The sequence below is a fragment of the Podarcis cretensis genome (assembly GCF_951804945.1).
Source record: "Podarcis cretensis genome assembly, chromosome: 7".
In the NCBI taxonomy this organism is placed as follows: Eukaryota; Metazoa; Chordata; class Lepidosauria; order Squamata; family Lacertidae; genus Podarcis; species Podarcis cretensis.
In genome coordinates, this window is record NC_137176.1 from 9239018 (window position 1) to 9258420 (window position 19403).

Below are 19403 nucleotides of genomic sequence, written 5' to 3' on the forward strand. Positions count from 1 at the left end.
TGGGAATCTTATTCCAGAGCAACTTAGGGTGGGCAACCCATCGCACAAATGCCATAAAACAGGCAAAGTGCATCTCATCAGCAGTTGCCCGTTTTTATTATCAGAAAGGTAATCAATTTATTCCTGCGGCCAATCAGATATTTCAAGCAAAAGTGCAATCCCAGATATTCTATGGTATCCCGCTATGGGTCCAAGCATATAACAGTGATATAAAAAAGATTCACTCCAGCTTTTTGAGACGTATTCTTGGACTCCCTCTTATGATCAAATATGAAACAATGTGTGCAGAAATAGGCATACACACAATGGAATACTGGGCATGGTCCACCTCAATAAAGTATTGGTTACGCTGCCATTTTCGCTGCCCTCCATCAAGTCTGCTCGCTGATTTGCTCAAAGACCCTTATAAATCAAGATGGTATCAGCACCTTGAAAAAAAAATTGAATCTTTAGGCATCGAGCTGGAGCTCCTGTACAATTCTAATGAGCAATATATTCTCCATAATATCCTAACTAGACTAAAGGATGTCGAGAGACAAAATATTATGGCAGCTGTAAACAAAATTTGCTCCCCCAGATTCTACGATTTAAATATCTTAGATTGCAGAGCCAATTACGTCTCTAAATTAATAATCCCAGCCCAACGTAGGGCTTTTATGCTGGCCCGTTTGAATGTTTTTCCCTCAGCATTTGTCTGGGGAAGATATCAAAACATTCCCAGAAGCAAGAGATTCTGCAGATGTTCTATGAATGTCCCGGACACTGTAGAGCATATCCTCTTTCACTGCCCATTGTACAGTACGCTCCGTCAACGCGTGCTGTCCCCCCTTTCGGGTGGTCTGGAACCCCAGCAAGCTGAATGTGTGGGACTCTACCTATCCGACGCTGACCAAAGGGTAACGGCGGGGGTAGCCGAATTTTTGGCAGCAGTCCTCCAAGGAGCAGGTTAACAAGGAAAACCACTGATTCTATATGTATATATTTATATTTGTATGTAGCCAACTCCTGCCTTTTTATATATATCTCAAGGCTTTTATATGTTATTTTCCTTTTATGGTTTTACCTGCATAATGCCTAATAAAGGTTTGATAAGTAGATATGCTTTATCTTGGGGATCAAGTGTAGGTAATATATTTAAAAGGAGGAGGCAATAATTATGCTCCAGCAATATAAAATAAGTAGCAATACATGAAAAAGGTAAATGACCCCTGAACAGTTAAGTCCAGTCAAAGGCGACTATGGGGTTGCGGCGCTCATCACGCTTTTCAGGTCAAGAGAGCTGGCATTTGTCCACACACAGTTTTCCGGGTCATGTGGCCAGCATGACTAAACCGCTTCTGGTGCAACGGGACAGTGTGACGGAAACCAGAGCACACGGAAACGCTGTTTACCTTCCCGTTGCAGCAGTACCTATTTCTCTACTTGCACTGGTGTGCTTTTGAACTGCTAGGTTGGCAGCAATTGGGACAGAGCAATTGGAGCTCGCCCTGTCCCAGGGATTTGAACCGCCGACCTTCCGATTGGCAAGCCCAAGAGGCTGTGGTTTAGACCTGTGCTCCCCAACCTTTTTATCGCCGTGGACCGGTAAATGTTTGATAATTTTTCCGTGGCCCGCTTGTTTTGATTTAATAATTTTAATTTAATTGTATTTAAACATGCCTTCAAAATAAAATACAGCTACACCAAAAAATGAATATAAAGTGATTTATTTTATTTAACTCACTAGAATGCCAAATCAATGAGAACCCTGAGCTTGTTTCTTTGCAACGAGACGGTTCCATCTGGGGGTAATAGGAGACAATGACACCCGAAGTGTGTTGCTTATGTCCAGTTTATTCCGTTGTTTTGTTTTGGTTGCTGTTCACTGCAGAAAACCCCGCTTCACACAGATAGGTTGTCGGAAATGGCAATAGGGATTTAAGTGCTGTGGTGGCAATCTCAGGGTATTCCGCCATGACTTTAATCCAGAACATCGGCAGAGTTGTTGTCTCGAACATAGTGAAATATATATATAAATCACAAAAGATGACTGTGCCCCCTTTCAATACAGAGATGCCAGCGTGCTCCTTTCAACAGAGATGCCAGCATGCCCCTTTCAATACAGAGATGCTCCAGCATTCCCCCTATCAATACAGAGATCATCGCGCCATAGTGCTGAGTCTCCTCAATAGCAGAGAACCCCCCCCCCGTGCACTTATGCCTGAACCCGCACAAACACATTCGACCCAGGAGTTGTTGACCTAAATAAGTGCAATAGGCCTGGGTGAGTGAGAGGGCATTCTAATAAAACCATTGCTGCTCCTCTTTCCGTTTGATAGTGCTGAGTCCCCCCCTCCGTGCACTTACCTCACGGCAGCTTCTCTTCAGTCCCCGCGTCTCCGACCTCGAGTCCTCAGTCCTCCCGTGGCGCCTCCTCCTCGGCCAATGGCGAGAGGTTTGCCTTTCGGCCAATCAGGAAGCGGGAGGACCCGCTCCCTGATTGGCCAGGAGGAGCATCAGTGTAACAATAGCGAATTTTCCTTCACTATTGTCACACAATGGGCGGGCTTGAGAGGGCGCAATGCTCTGCGCCTCGGCCACCCGCCACAGTGAAATGATTTGAAGTTCCTCGGGTGGCCCGGTGCCGATTGATCCACGGACCGGCACCAGTCTGCGGCCCGGGGGTTGGGGGACACTGGTTTAGACCACAGCACCACTTGCTCCCTAGCAATACATGTATGCTTGTCCAAACAAAGATCTTATGTTGGGTCTCATGATATGGAAAGATAGCTGTCATATCTGTCTGCATACAGTGGTACCTCGGGTTAAGAACTTAATTCATTCTGGAGGTCTGTTCGTAACATGAAACTGTTATTAACCTGAAGTACCACTTTAGCTAATGGGGCCTCCTGCTGCTGCCGCGCCGCTGGAGCCCGATTTCTGTTCTTATCCTGAAGCAAAGTTCTTAACCTGAAGCACTATTTCTGGGTTAGTGGAGTGTGTAACCTGAAGCGTATGTAACCTCAAGCATATGTAACCTGAGGTACCACTGTATATGGATTATCAACAACAGGTATAATAAGATTGCCAGCAGCTTTTCCTTTTTTATTATTATTGAGGGGGTGGGAATCTTTGCAGCAGGAGATCACTTTAATTTTTGTGCCATGTAAACCCTACATGTGTAGGAAAGCAGGCCAAACCCTCGTGGATTCCAGTACACCAATATTGAATGTATCTATCAGTATTAATCTCAGATGGTCTCAGTACGTAGGAGAAAAAACCTTGAAAAGGGCAGGCTGGTGCTTATCACCATATGCATATGATAGAAGCTGCTAACATGGGAAAGCGCCCCAGGGGTTCTACAACATGCTATGCTTGGCAGCTTTCCTTGTCAAAACCAGCAACAAAACAAAAGCTTTTATTATTTTTTTATAGGTCTCTTTAGTCAGCTAGCATATGTTATCCCATTTTAGACTCTTGGCCCAGCCCAGTGCTGTCAGAATATTTCATGTCTCGCTACAGGAAGCTGCAATATGTCCAAGAAAAACAACTTTTCTTACACCTTAGCCACTCACATAAGGAATCCTAACAGCCTCCGCTGGGAGAAGTGGAATATGGAGGAGATGATTGACTTGAAAAGTTGTCAGCTATTTGAAAGTGTATGGGCCACCCCTTCTCAAGGTTTACAATACATAACCGTAGAAATATAAAATCCTGTTACATTCAGCCAAAAACAATACAGGCAGTGCCACATTCTTATACATGTCTACTCAAAAGGAAGTTCCCCTTACCACAGGGAATTGGAGATGGGATTGCAGACTAAAGCACTAATCCACTTTTAGATTAGCCCTAGCTTTGCCGCAAGACAGAAAAAATATATTGTTATAGACAGTGCTTTTCTTTTAGGAAAAAAAAAGGTGCCAGTACTCTTGAGTACTCCCAGAAAAAGCACTGGTTATAGATTTGAGGGGTGCCCCTCCCTAAACCGCAAACATTGATAAATGGTAGGATTATGATTATTTGTAGCATGGCAGGAACCAACAAATACAATTAGATTCAGTTCTGAATAAACATGCATAGGACCATGTTGCTAGCAACCACAATAAAGATTTTTATATAGGACACAGGTGGCGCTGTGGGTTAAACCACAGAGCCTAGGGCTTGCCAATTAGAAGGTCGGCGGTTCGAATCCCCACGATGGGGTGAGCTCCCGTTGCTTGGTCCCTGCTCCTGCCAACCTACCAGTTCGAAAGCACATCAAAGTGCAAGTAGATAAATAGGTTCTTCTGGCGGGAAGGTAAACGGCATTTCTGTGCGCTGCTCTGGTTCACCAGAAGCGGCTTAGTCATGCTGGCCACATGACCCGGAAGCTGTACGCCGACTCCCTCGGCCAATAAAGCGAGATAAGCGCCGTAACCCGAGAGTCGGCCATGACTGGACCTAATGGCCAGGGGTCCCTTTACCTTTACCTATATAAAAAGCATTGTTTAAGGAAGGCAATAAAGAGACACTTACATTACTAAATACAGAAATCACAACCAAATTTGATGTAAAAAAAAACAAACCCTGAAAATCTACATTGTGTTGTTTAACTCAGGAACTCTGGTTCCTGAGTTCCTTTCTGTGTTAAAAACAGAATGTAATCTGAAGCCCAGCTATAAGCACATTGAACGCATTGATTTCAATGTGACTGCATGCACTGCCACCAAAAATACTGGGGAAGTGTTTTTCTTCTTCTCATGATTGCTATTATCAGAATACCCAAATGTTAGTGATATATTTCTTTCTCTTTTTTTGCAGACTATAAACTTAACTCTAAGTGTTATGTTATCAGTTTCACTTCATCTTGAAAGGATTCCAACTCCGTCTCGTTTTTAAAATATTATACAGGTAGATCGCATCTCATGCTAATTTCACTTACAGTTACAGATTTATGTGGATCGACGATTTTTTTTTTAAAGGGGGGAGCAGGGGGGAACCCCTGGAAGGGCCATCTGAGATCAACCTGCTTACAAGCTGAGATCTATAATATGAAAAACTACACAATCTACATCTGCTGTATAGTGTATATATAAGATTCTACCTGACTAAATCATGCTCAGAGCAGACCCACTAAAATGAATGGTAGTTGGAAGTTTGCATTGACAACTCCATTGATTTCAGTGGGTCTCCTCAGAATAATACTTAAACATGTGGAATTATATTTCTTCCATATAACTTTCTGGCTGTTGGATACAAATTGCCATTATTTTGACCGCTGTAAGCAGATGAAAACATTAGCAGGATTTTAATGTCACTTGTAATGTAACAAAGATTATGGATAACATGGATGGATATAAAATATAGAGTATGGAATAATATGCAGTTGAAAATGTTGACAATAGGACCCATGGAGGGGAAGTCTTGAGATTCAGAGAATTTTTTATACAGTGGTGCCTTGCAAGACAAAATTAATTCGTTCTGCGAGTTTTTTCGTCTTGCGAATTTTTCATCTTGCGAAGCACGGATTCCCATAGGATTAACAGTTTTAAGAAAAAGGAAACAAACTTGCAAGACGTTTTCGTCTTGCGAAGCAAGCCCATAGGGAAATTCGTCTTGCGAAGCAACTCAAAAAACGAAAAACTCTTTCGTCTTGCGAGTTTTTTGTCTTACGAGGCATTCGTCTTGCGAGGTACCACTGTACATGGATATGTATTTGGTATTGTTATAAATTTCTATCTGTAAAATCAAATAAAAATGATTTAAAAAAAAACAAAAACAAAAAGCCATTATTCCATCTCAACCTTTACGTGATTCACAATGTCAAGTTTGCCCTCTGCCCCTTTCTTACCTTGTTTTCCATACCGAATCACTAGATTCTTTCTCCTCAGGGCCACTTTACTTTGGGTTCCTCAGAAATGCCATCAAATTCACACGTTTCTTATTACCTTTATCGGTCTTCAACTGCTTTTCTTCCGTTTTAGAAAACACACTTTTAACCTCTGAAAGATATAAAAATAAGAAACATGATAACTGCCAAAATGTAATAAACATTTCAAAGTCTAATATAATATGAAACTGAAAAAATTAATATTCACTACCATCCGCCAATATTTAATTGCCTTCCCATACTTCCAACATGTGTGCATGTCTGTGAAATCTCTTCGTTATTTACAAATATTTACAAATATTCCATCTCCTTGGAAGACACGTTCTTGTCACGGGGACTCTTTTTGGTTTTGTACAAATTTAGTACATTCAATCTCGTTTTCACCAATTTTATTCATTTTGCAGGCCCACAAGCACCACTGTACATCCATCTAAAAGCACTTTTCTTTATTGTCTCTCTACCATTTCTTGATAAAGGTTTTATATTCTTCTACCTGAGTATTAAATAATATCCCATAATCATTTGATAGCTTATTTCTATTGGTTGGTGTCAACTTTTCTGGTCTTTTTACCTTTAACCCATGATTTACTCCTCACATTTTTTTATTTTTTCCCTTTCATCCCCAGTAAAATTGGAAAGCGTTCCAATTATAAAGTAATGGGGGGAGTGCATTAATTTGGAAGAAGAATGTGCCTCCCACAAGGTGTTTAACTATGATGAATTGCCAATCCAACAGCATTAATTGTCTTTATTGTCTAAGTAGGGAGTGCCCAGGAAAAAAAGTGGTTATCAATTCTGAAAAAAACAGACTTCTGGTGATTAAGAATACAGCAGTCATAATTAGAGATTATATGGTACTTAAAAACGAGTGAAAAATACATTTCTATCTCCCTGAATAAATAATTTCTCTCTTAAAATAAACGCAGCCCATTTTAATACTTCCTGCTGCAGCCTAGCCATCTATATACTTCACCAAGCTCCCCACATGAAAAAGATGAGGTTATATTACACACAGACTTAGCGGAGACAGAATGCAAGGCCTTCACAATGCATTATTTATAGCCTACTACCGGTTCATATTCTTTGGGAGAAAAATGCACGAGGCAAAAGCCCTGAACCTTGTGATTGATAAAGTATGGAACAAAGTTAACAGAAATCTTAAATCATCTACCAAAGACCTGAAGGTAAAGCTCATGCAACAGCAAGGACCCAGCAGACTACATCTAAGATAGATAAACAGGGAATCAAAGCCTGCGACAGGGACTGGGAATATGGAAAGCTCAATATAGCACCAGCTCCTTTTGTTGGACCTTCAGATGCAGTTTTTGAGGCAATGTGCTGTATCACACTCATACCGTTATAAATCAGCCATATTTTTTCTATTTTTCTAATTCTGCAATTCCTGATCTTCACCACAGTTTCTCATGTTTAAAATTAGTTTTTTTTGGGGGGTCAGGATGAGCAGAGGACTGAGGGTGGGGAAAGAGAAAGGGTTGGGTTTTTTAAAAAAAAAAATCAATCTTTATTAAACGTTTTCAACATACAATAAAAGCCAAAATAATCTAGAAAGGAAAAAGCAAGAATAAGTAAGGGAAGAAAATTAAGAAGAAGAGCGGAACAGAGAAAGTAAATACAATATTTCAAACAGTGAAAATCAAGATGGAAAAGTTGTTGAGCTTTCTTTGGTTTTGCCCAAAGTTCAAAAAATGCCATTTTCGAGCTATTTTAACAGCAGCAAAATTGCCTGCTATACGTCCAGATTTTCCCAGACATTTGGATAATGCTGATGAATGTGGATATAGCATTCCGAGCGTATAGCAACCCTACAATTGTATCTTTACCCTTATTTAACATGCAGAAGAGTGAACCCCTCACCCAGGGCCCTTCAGAGAAAGGATTGTTTAACACTTTTCAGCCCAATAATCTCGCTGCTCTAATTCAGCCCTTCCCAAGATGCTTTCCTCCCCAGAGCTACACAGATATTTATGATATAGCTCCAGCCTGAGCCCTACGTAGACAAGCTGTATGGCCAGTGACCTACAGCGTACAGTTTGTTTGTTTGTTTGTTTAACTGCATTCGTGTGACGCTCTTCATCCAAAGATCACAGAAAGAAAAGAGATCAGAAATACCATACTCTGTAAGCAACCAAAACTACTTAGTGAAGTATCTGTCAGTAACAGAGGTGCAAAATCTTAGGCGTGGACAGCTGCATTTGGCCTCTGGAATTACACCCATCCCAAGCTTCCTCTCTTGGCCAGACCTAAATTCTTGGTTGCCTGGCTGACTTGTGAAACGTTTCTTTGCGTGTCGAGGTCCCCAGTAAAGGTAAAGGGATCCCTGGCCGACTCTGGGGTTGCGGCGCTCATCTTGCTTTATTGGCCGAGGGAGCCGGCATACAGCTTCCGGGTCACGTGGCCAGCATGACGAAGCTGCTTCTGGCGAACCAGAGCAGCACATGGAAACGCCATTTACCTTCCCGCAGGAGCGGTACCTATTTATCTACTTGTACTTTGATGTGCTTTCGAACTGCTAGGTTGGCAGGAGCAGGGACCAAGCAACGGGAGCTCACCCCATCACAGGGATTCGAACCGCCGACCTTCTGATCGGCAAGTCCTAGGCTCTGTGGTTTAACCCACAGCACCACCCACGTCCCTTATTGAGGTCCCCAAGCCACCCCCTAAATAAATTACAATTCACATAGAATTTTTGTTTAAGGTTTTTGGCATAATTTTGGCCACAACTTTATTAAAATACATTAAAATGTGAGTGGTTGCTTAGGCATTGGTTACGACCATCTGTCCCCCCGCCTGGGGACAGAACTGACTTCCGGATTCCAGCAAAAGCCAGCAAGAGAAAACAATACTGGGGAGAGAATGGGGCTGGGCACCATACCATCACCCCTCCCTGCATGCTCCCAGGGGCCTGCACGGCCCTAGCCCCTTGCCGGGGATACGGACAAAAGTATGGCAAACCCCTGGATTCCTTTAACGGAATTCCCTTGCAGCAGCAGCAGCATTGGAGGGGCAGGTACAGCCAACCCTTATCCCTTCACCAACCAAATTTTAACCAATGCCTAACTGCAATCTTACAAGTTGTGACGATTTGCTACGCAGTAGGCAAAAACCAAATGGCACCAGCCAATCTGCCAAATGGACAAAATTCCTACCAGGCCCGCGACCCCATGACAGGCATAGCAAGGTCAAAGGCAAAAGCCCTAAATTAGGGAGGGTCGGCAGGTGATCCGATGCACGCAGCAAAAGATATTGATAAAAGCTGCATGCCAAGAATATATAACCTTCGGGCCAATCCTCTAAATGGTAACATCAAAATCTCCCCAACAACCCAGATTGGCCCAATCACAGTCATGGCCAGCCAAACGGTCCTGCCCAGTAACCAAGAGGGGGTGTCCTGTTAGATCCCACCGCAACATGTGCTCTCCATGAAGGTGAACACGCTTTATCACAGGGACATCCCAAGAGATTGCAATCTACTGGGGGAGGGAAACTGGCAGTGATCTACCCCCTTTTTTGGGGGGGAGTTCAGAGTTGTTGATTTATTTTTAGGGGGGCCGGTCAAAATTGTTGAGCTTTCTTTAGGGGGGCTGGTCTCAAAGATGTTGAGCTTTTTTAGGGGGGGGGGGCCTTCCCAAAAATTATTTCACTCACCAACAAGACAGCCACTAACAGACAAACACAGCACTACAGCAGATAACAAAAGCAACCTTAGCAAGAGAAGGTTTGTTTAGGGCAGTGGTTCTCAAACATTTTACCTCAGGGCCACACCAAATTTTTAAATTGATAAGGAATACATTGGACAACAAAAAGAAAAACTGGCATTGCTAGGCGTGTAACATAGAACACAACTACTTTATAATATGATCATGGGACATGCCGCTTCATAATAATCATTCCCAAAATATAATTATAAACAAGCCTCTTACACATGTACCTTAAGTATGTATATAAATTCAGTGAGAGGTGGGAGCTTGCTTTTCCCACATAATCTCTTTTATATTAGGTCTCATTTGTGATAGACAAACTCTCACCAACACAAAGAAGCCTTTCTCTTTTGAGCTTTCCTATTTGTCAAGAGCTGAAAATCCCTGCTCCCATATCTATCCATATTCTGCGAATAAGATAAAATGTTTTGATACTATACTATACTACACCAAAATGTTTAAATGTTTATTTGTTTGTCCCTGAATCTTCCTGCCATATTTGCCATCCTCTCCTGCCACACCTTTGGAGAACCACTGTTTTAGGGCTTTCTGTATTCAGCATTTCAATATTATGGAATAATATTACGCATTTCAATAACCATTTTAAAAAGTGGAAACCTTTTCCACCTGATATTCCTCCCTAGTTTTCATTTGCGCATTCAGTCAAGACTACAAGTCATGTAACTCCTTTAGCTGACTAACTTTACAGCAGCATGTGCTTAAGGTGCTCTCATACCATTTGCTTTTCTAAACTTGTGCAATCGTTGTCAGAGTCCAGGTTACTGTGACATATTTGTTGGTTGTATCTTTAGCCCAATTACTGCTATCGAAAAAACAGACCGAGTTTCTGGTAGCAAACTCAAGGCAGTTTGCAACTATGGCTCCTTGGTGACAGGAGTTTACTATCTGCAAAAACAAAAAACACCTAGCAAAACCTCACCACCTGCCTTTTTAGCACCTTTTGCAACGGTTCAGTGCTAGGAGACCTTGCTAAATAACTCTTGGCTCTGCAGTTAAGAAAGGCATTAAATCCTCCTTCAGATTAGGGCCTGGAAATACTACAAATGAAGAAATAATACCAATGTCTATTTGTGTTTAGAAATCAAAGCAAAGGCTTTGCAAGATAAAAACTGGAGGTGCAAAGGTAACTGCAAAATGTACTTATTTTATTTTTAAAACACTTATTTATAAAATTCCTTTCCAACAGTCCCCCCCCCCCCCCCGATTTTTTAATTAGTTTTCAGTATAGCAAAATACAAATTCAACCAACATGACTTGTATAAACAATGGGTATGGAAGGGGTGTGTGTTTTACAGTATCAAGAATAATATGTCACTTCACCTTTTCACTACTTTTCTAAAAATGTTATTATTTTTCATGTAGGTCTGCTGTGGTATTAGTAAACTGGTGTTATGCCATAATCCTCAGGTGTACAAACGCTAAAAACAAAGTTAAAGTATAAAGACAGTGGAATATAGCCTATCCACAAACAGGACGACATCATCTTATATTCTCACGATAGCCAAACATTCTTATTTACTTCTGGAATCAAGTCACAAATTACTGTTATTAGCATATTGTTTAAAATCCCACCACACTGCACAAAAATCCAAAGGTTCTGCCTTTCCTTGAATGAATTTTAAACTAAATGTATTCCCCCCCCCCCAAAAAAAATTGCAATGTTCCATACAATTTATGCCATAATTGTACAGTTATCAAAACTTTCCTAAGTTGGATGATAGACAGCCTTGCTGTAATCAACAGCAAGGTGGTAAGTTCTTTAGATGCTAACCCTTTATTTGTACCTTGGGACATTGTTAAAATAAAAAAAGTTCTGGAGTGAATTCAGGTGTGTTCTTTATTATCGCTGTTAATTCTGAGTGAACCAGAGGCATGCTGGTACAGTGCCCCTGTACATGGCAGCTCTAGATAGCCAACCTGTTAAGCCAAGTAGGCCAAAAGGCTTGTCTTCCACAGCCTTCCAAACCCCATTTTTTAAAGAGCATGCTGTTCATTTCCTAAACATTTTATTGCCCTGCCTATTGAGCAGGCACCATCCCAGTGCTCTTTTTTTAAAAAATAATATTTATTCAAATTTTAAAGGTTACAAAGGGGGAAAAGAAAAAAACAAACAGAAAAAGACAAATCAAACCTTCCCATAACTTATCTTTCATTTGCTTGTTTCCTTGACCTCCTCACACCTCCCTTTTTTGTATTCTAGTTCAGTTAGATATTTCAGCAAATCCTTTCCATCTTTGTTTTTATCCTAATAGTTTATCTTAATATACTGTAATTTTACATTCTCTTCTTTCACCAATTAACAATCCATTTTTACTTAGTCTTTTATAACATTTCTGCTAAAACCACATAACTTCATTCCAGCATCCTTCTAACATTCCTTAATTTTACAATGTTTCTGTAAGTAAACTTTAAATATCTTCCAATCTTCATCCCGGTACTCTTTTAAGCACCGACTGAAAGCTGCTGTGTGTGTTTAGCCTAGAGAAGAGCGGACTGAGGGGAAATATGACAGCCACCTTCAAATATCTAAACGGCTGTCACATCAAAAATGGAGCAAGCTTGTTTTCTCCTGCTCCTGAAGGAAACAATGGATTCAAGTTACAAGAAAGGAGATTCCGACTAAACATACGGAAAAACTTTCTGACAATAAGAGCTGTTCAACAGTGGAACTGTCTCCCCTGAAAGGTTGTGGATCAACCTTCCTTGGAGGTTTTTTAGCAGAGGTTGGGTGGCCACCCGCCATGAATGCTTTAGCTGAGATTCCTGCATTGCATAGGATTGGACTAGATGGCTGTTGAGGCCCATTCCAACTCTACAATTCTGCGGTTCCTGTTTTTAGGACAATTGTATCAATAGTAATGGGACACGGGTGGCGCTGTGGGTTAAACCACAGAGCCTAGGACTTGCCGATCAGAAGGTCGGCGGTTCGAATCCCCGCAACGGGGTGAGCTCCCGTTGCTCGGTCCCTGCTCCTGCCAACCTAGCAGTTCGAAAGCACGTCAAAGTGCAAATAGATAAATAGGTACCGTTCTGGCGGGAAGGTAAACGGCGTTTCTGTGTGCTGCTCTGGTTCACCAGAAGCAGCTTAATCATGCTGGCCACATGACCTGGAAGCTGTACGCCGGCTCCCTCAGCCAATAAAGCGAGATGAGCGCTGCAACCCCAGAGTTGGTCACGACTGGACCTAATGGTCAGGGGTCCCTTTACCTTTAATCAATAGTAATGAGTTGTGGGCAACTTACACTTGCCAGGACCGACGCCTCAACGCCTTCCACATGCGCTGCATCAGGAAGATTTTGGGCATTACATGGCAGGACAGAGGACCTCTATGCTGGATTGGTCATGCCCACAGAACGGAAGGTGCAGGATCCCTAAAGATGTGCTTTACGGGGAGCTGGCTTCATGCACCAGGCAGATCAACTATGCATTACAAAGGTGTCTGCAAACAGGACACGAAGGTTGCCTACATTAACTCCACTTTATGGGAATCCCTTGCTAGACAACTACAGTGGTACCTCAAGTTACATACGCTTCAGGTTACAGACTCCGCTGACCCAGAAATATTACCTTGAGTTAAGAACTTTGCTCCTGCTCTGGTCAGACCTCACCTGGAGTACTGTGTCCAGTTCTGGGCACCACAGTTCAAGAAGGACACTGACAAACTGGAACGTATCTAGAGGAGGGCAACCAAAATGGTCAAAGGCCTGGAAACGATGCCTTATGAGAAACAGCTAAGGGAGCTGGGCATGTTTAGCCTGGAGAAGAGGAGGTTAAGGGGTGATATGATAGCCATGTTCAAATATATAAAAGGATGTCACATAGAGGAGGGAGAAAGGTTGTTTTCTGCTGCTCCAGAGAAGCGGACACGGAGCAATGGTTCCAAACTACAAGAAAGAAGATTCCACCTAAACATTAGGAAGAACTTCCTGACAGTAAGAGCTGTTTGACAGTGGAATTTGCTGCCAAGGAGTGTGGTGGAGTCTCCTTCTTTGGAGGTCTTTAAGCAGAGGCTTGACAACCACATGTCAGGAGTGCTCTGATGGTGTTTCCTGCTTGGCAGGGGGTTGGACTCGATGGCCCTTGTGGTCTCTTCCAACTCTATGATTCTATGATTCTATGATTCTAGGATGAGAACAGAAATCGCGCGGTGGCGGCGCGGCAGCAGCAGGAGGCCCCATTAGCTAAAGTGGTGCTTCAGGTTAAGAACAGTTTCAGGTTAAGAACAGACCTCCAGAACGAAATAAGTACTTAACCCAAGGTACCACTGTACAGCACATGGAAACCATCAGTCAGGTTGGGTATCCACAGCAGTGACCAGAGGAGGAATGACCGCTGGGAGGAGTGCAGATGAAAGGGCACACCTGCATGGGCACAACTAAACACCTTCATCTGCCCCAGCTGCAACAAAGCATGTCTCTCCTGTTATGTACTGAAGTTCTCACCCTGGGCCAGCAGGGGGATACTGTAGATAGTTATGCAAATGAAGGATTGAAAGTGACTTTCAGTGATTGGATAGTTTGCATGCAAATGAAGGATCGAAAGTGACGTTCAGTGATTGGCTAGTTACAGAAAATGGTTACTGTTGCATTCTAGTGGAGCTCTATATAAGCAGGCTGGCTGAGCTCCTCAGTTCAGTTCTGTTCCAGCTTACAAATAAAGGGCTGCTTTGGAAGAATCGCTGTGTCGTCTGATATGTTCGCCCACAACTTAACATCTCCCATATTGGATTTCTCTACAGCCACGGGGGGGGGGGGGGGCTGCAACTTTCCAACTTAAGCCCCTGAAGGTGCAACTCCTCCATAGGCTCTGGAGACAGATGGGATGCGTAATTTCTAACCTGGTTTAGCATTTTAACTTTTTGCATTGCAGCGGGTTCGGCTAGATGTCCTCGGGGCCGGGGTCCCTTTCCAACAACCCTACAATTCTGTGTTGCAATTCCACCCTAGATTTCCCCCTTTTTGCAAACCGCTCCTCTTCTTTTTTGCAACGTATACCAGCATGAGTCTGACCAAGCTGCGGGGGGCAGTGGAGGACAGGAGTGCCTGGCGTTCTCTGGTCCATGGGGTCACGAAGAGTCGGACACGACTAAACGACTAAACAACAACAACATTGCTTGGGACGCAGGTGGCGCTGTGGGTTAAAGCCTCAGCGCCTAGGGCTTGCCGATCGAAAGGTCGGCGGTTCGAATCCCTGCGGCGGGGTGCGCTCCCGCTGCTCGGTCCCAGCGCCTGCCAACCTAGCAGTTCGAAAGCACCTCCGGGTGCAAGTAGATAAATAGGGACCGCTTACCAGCGGGAAGGTAAACGGCGTTTCCGTGTGCGGCTCTGGCTCTGGCTCTGGCTCTGGCTCTGGCCAGAGCAGCGATGTCACGCTGGCCACGTGACCCGGAAGTGTCTCCGGACAGCGCTGGCCCCTGGCCTCTTAAGTGAGATGGGCGCACAACCCCAGAGTCTGTCAAGACTGGCCCGTATGGGCAGGGGTACCTTTACCTTTACCTTTTTATACATTGCTTGAGCTGAATAAACAAACAAACATACATTGCTTGAGCTGAATAAACAACGTATACATTGCTTGAGCTGAATAAACAAAGCAATAGATTCCCTAGCCAAAAAAAGAGGGGTGGAGAGAGAGTGGAGGAGGCAGCCGCCCGCCCGCCCGTCTCTCGCCTTCCTTGCTCGCAGGAAGAGGAAGGAGCAGCCGTCCTCTTTCCGCGCGTCCCTTTCTCTCTCCTCCTCCTCCTCCCGCTTCGCCGCGCGCTCTGACGACAGATCCGTGCGCAGCCAGAGGCCACGTTGGCAACTGAGGACGCTGCCGGAGGAGCCGCTTTGCGCTTGAGCTTTTGGGGCTGACTCTTGATTTGCAGCAAGCAGCAGCAGCAGCTTCCGAGCGAGCATGTCTTCGCCGCCTAAAGTCAAAACAGAGACCCGGGCTGGACACCCTCCTGCTGGTACTGCTGACCTTCCCCCGATCTCTCTCTCTCTCTTTCCTTCTCTCTTTCCACCTCTCCAGATCTTGGCTTGGCCAAACGGGAGTTTGTTGTTGGGAGGGGTGATTAGGAGGGGAGGAGGGGGAAGCTGGTAAGTTTTTTAAAATTAAAAATCACCCCTCCACACACACACACACACACAATATTTGCATGTCGTCCTAAATGGAGAGTGGGCCGGGGTGTGGGTGTGTGGACATGTTTTGTGCGCGCATCAGGGAAGGAGGCGGGTGCCCGATTCTTTTTAAAGCTGCAAATCCTGTGCACGTTTACTTGGGAGCCACCCCCATGGAGCAGAGTTGGGGTTGTTGTTGTTTTTCTGAGTACAAGAAGCAAGCCCATTTTCATTGAGGTGACGGCCCAAAGTGTGCTTACCAAAGAGTGAGCCCCGTTGAAGCTGCGGGGCTTTCTTCCGGGTAAGCAGGATTGCAACGTTACTGTCTAGTCAACATGCTGAGGATCGGGGTGCGCAGGTGCTGCTGCAGTGTTAATACATGCTTCCTTCCGCCTCTCTTAAAGCAGCAAAAGTTTTGTATGGCCTATGCGTGTTGAAACTTCTGCAAAGTAGGACTTCGTCCATTCCCCGCTTTCCACTTGAGGACGCCATGCCAACGTATGCAAGAAAACAGATCCCGCAAGTGTCTTGTGAAAAGCCACTTGGAGGTCACCGGATGGATCCTCATAGGAGTCTAGTTTATAGACACCATAGCACAGAGGAACATTGCAAAGTGTGTGTGGATGCCATAATACAGTACAGAGAGTTACTGTGTACTATTGCAGCCAGATTGTATAAGCTTTTTTCATTGAGTTTAATAGTGCTTATTCTCAGCTTGGCTGCAGTCCTAGACACACTTTAGTTACATTCTGTGCAATAGCAATATTTGAAGCTACTGTTAAATAAAACAGTATAAAAAAATAATAATAAAACTTCAAAAAAATCCCCAAAGTGACTGTCCAAAGAATTTGCCATGTCCTAAAAGTAGAGGTTAAAACAAAATGTCAAAATAGTAAGCAAGTTTCTTATTTTGTGTTAATCTTTCCATGAAAGCGCAGAAAATTCTTGCTACTGATTTAATTAACTGCCGTGCTTTTCATAAATTATTGTTGGATTTTCAAAAATAAAATAAAAACTCCTGAAGCAAAAATTTCAGTAGAAAAAGATTAAAAACATTCCCCTCCACCCTGAGCAACAGGAATGTAATTGCTTTGTGTCCACATGCTGATTTATTCATTTGTCTAACTTCAACATTTGTTGTTCAGAGCAAAGTCTTAAGCAACTTCCCAGACATTGTGCAATACAGTATTCTGAACATGGAGCTGTCTTGAAGCTGCTGTGCTTGTAAACCCTGTGGATTTCAGAAATCACCAAAGGCATTTTTTAGTGTCTCTTCATTTAACTTCCCTTTCATCTTCCTGGATTATATTGCTCACTTGCAGACAGTACTTCTCTTACTTCAACCTTTAACCTTCCCAGTCTGTTCTTGACCTGTATGACCCCACTGTTTCATGATGCCTTAATCTTGAAAGTCCTATGCTGAAAGTAAGGGAAATAGTTTAAAGAAATTTCATTATTATAAGAGGAAGGCGAGAGATCTAGAACAGTGGTTCCCAGTTAGTTAAGTACTGCAGACCCCCTTTTTGTCAAAAGCCAAGCCTTGGACTCCCTACTTTTGAAATTTTCCCTATCCCTATGGTAGTTTTTGTTACGTGAATGGTGCCACAGATCTCCTGGGGTCCACAGACCCCCAATTGGAACCAATGATCCAGGACATTTCTCCTTATAGTCCTTTTTAATTTCCTGGAAGTGAAGAATACTTTTATTTTTCTAATTGTTTTCTAAGTATCCCCCCCCCCTTTCTACTATATATAAAGAATCGTGTAAACTGAAGGCAATGAAGAAGGAAAAGTAAAAATTATTGCGAGCTGTAGAAGGGGCATGTTTGACTTGAGCTCTGTAGTTTGAGAGAGGACCAGCTGTTGCTTAGGTAAACAGCTGATAAGTGTTGGTGGTGTTGAGGAGCTGAACCGTACATTGAGAGATCAATTGTATCCACAAGAAACAGGCATAAAGCAAGCCGGTGCAAATTAAGCCGGCACAAAGTTATACTAGAACCAGACTCCATTCAGCTGCGAGGCTACTGGTGGTTGAGCTGGCCTAAGCCTAGGAAAAACAAGCCTTTAAAGTAGTGTTTGAGTTACAAAACCCTTCTTGCTATCTTAACTTAACGCTGGGTTGCCAGGTCATATGACTGTGTTGAACAAGCTTAGGATCCAGCCAATTTCCCTTCCCCTTGCCCCTGCCATGTTCCTTTTTCAGGAACACTGGCTAAATTACACTGGAGGGAAATGTTGAAAAATCAGTGTGTGGCACTACTTTGCCCCCTCCTATTTCCCCCTCCCTGCAGATCTTCGCACAGTTAATTGTTCAGAAATTGTCTCTGAAAATGGGTGGCCCCTAGTTAATAAGCTGTGAGCATACTGCTTTTTTAAGGGCCGGTGTGTGTGTGCTCCCACTTCTTCACTTTCTCCAGAACTGCCCCAAAGTGGCTTCTTGGCTTTCCCCTGCTTCTGGCAATCCTGCACAGTGTTTTTAGGCTCAATCTAGCACATTGTTATGTGGACTCAAGCTCCATGGGTTTCAGTGAGTTTTGAGTGCTCATAATTGTGCAATGGATTGCGGTGTTCATGTGCAGAGAGGAAAACAACAAGAGAAATAGCCTGGACAGAAGTTACCAATCAACCCTAGAGAGGAAGAGGGGCCCATTAATGTGTTGTGTTAATAGGCACTTATTACAATCACAAGTCCCTATAGACGAACAAGCACAAGTCCCTCTGCTTTAGAAAAACATGTAGGCAATCAGCCTAAAGATAGTTCATGTGCATCAGTACAGTCCGAAAGGTGGAGATGTTTTTACAGGCCTAGTAAACAAAATATTGGGCTCCAGCTAAGCACTTTCAAAAATAAGATGGAAGATTTCGAAGTCTTAACACACCCTTTAAAAAAATACTGTAGTTCTGGGAACTGTTGTTGAAGGGAATCTGGATCTTTGGGGGAAATGCTATTGTTATTCAGAATGATCAAGGAATTGAGGGATCTCTCACTGATTTCCAACAGGAAAATGTCCTGTGTAATGTAGTAATTCACACGAGTGCTTTTCAGCTATGTAAATGCACTGTAGTTTAATGTAGACTACTCTGTTAAACCACAGAGCCTAGGGCTTGCCAATCAGAAGGTTGGCGGTTCGAATCCCCGCGATGGGGTGAGCTCCCGTTGCTCGGTCCCAGCTCCTGCCAACCTAGCAGTTCGAAAGCACGTCAAAGTGCAAGTAGATAAATAGGTACCGCTCCAGCGGGAAGGTAAACGGCATTTCCGTGTGCTGCTCTGGTTCACCAGAAGTGGCTTAGTCATGTGGCCACATGACCCAGATGTTGTACGCTGGCTCCCTCAGCCAGTAAAGCGAGATGAGCACTGCAACCCCAGAGTCATCCGTCACTGGACTTAACTGTCCAGGGTCCCTTTACCTTTAATTTATCCCACATCCCACGCTGCCACCAACTGCAAGTGATTGGATTGTCCCCCCACGATCCCTGGGAAATTAATCACTGGAGTTAAAATATTGGGAGTTTTTCATCCCAAATCCAGACAACATTATCGGCAGCCAAAATACAGTTCACAGGCTTTGTTTCCAACAAGCACTTTCAAGTGTCTTGATTTGTTTTGGATGCACCGTCCTTGCGAAAACAACGTTAATAATTTGATTTTCCCTAAACTGGTTTGTGCCGCCGTACTCATCTGTTAAATGCATTGTAGCAGTTTGACTCAGTAGGAGTG

The 19403-nt window shown here is 43.4% G+C and overlaps 1 protein-coding gene across 1 annotated transcript in view; it reads left to right on the forward strand.

The window, feature by feature from the left end:
- Positions 1-15304: 15304 nt before the first annotated feature.
- DAP (death associated protein) overlaps positions 15305-19403 on the forward strand; it is a 36680-nt gene continuing 32581 nt past the window's right edge. Inside the window, exon 1 of the mRNA XM_079984025.1 lies at positions 15305-15535. Within this exon, the coding sequence (XP_079840151.1) occupies positions 15481-15535 (55 nt within the window). The 5' untranslated portion in view covers positions 15305-15480. The remainder of the gene's footprint in view (positions 15536-19403) is intronic.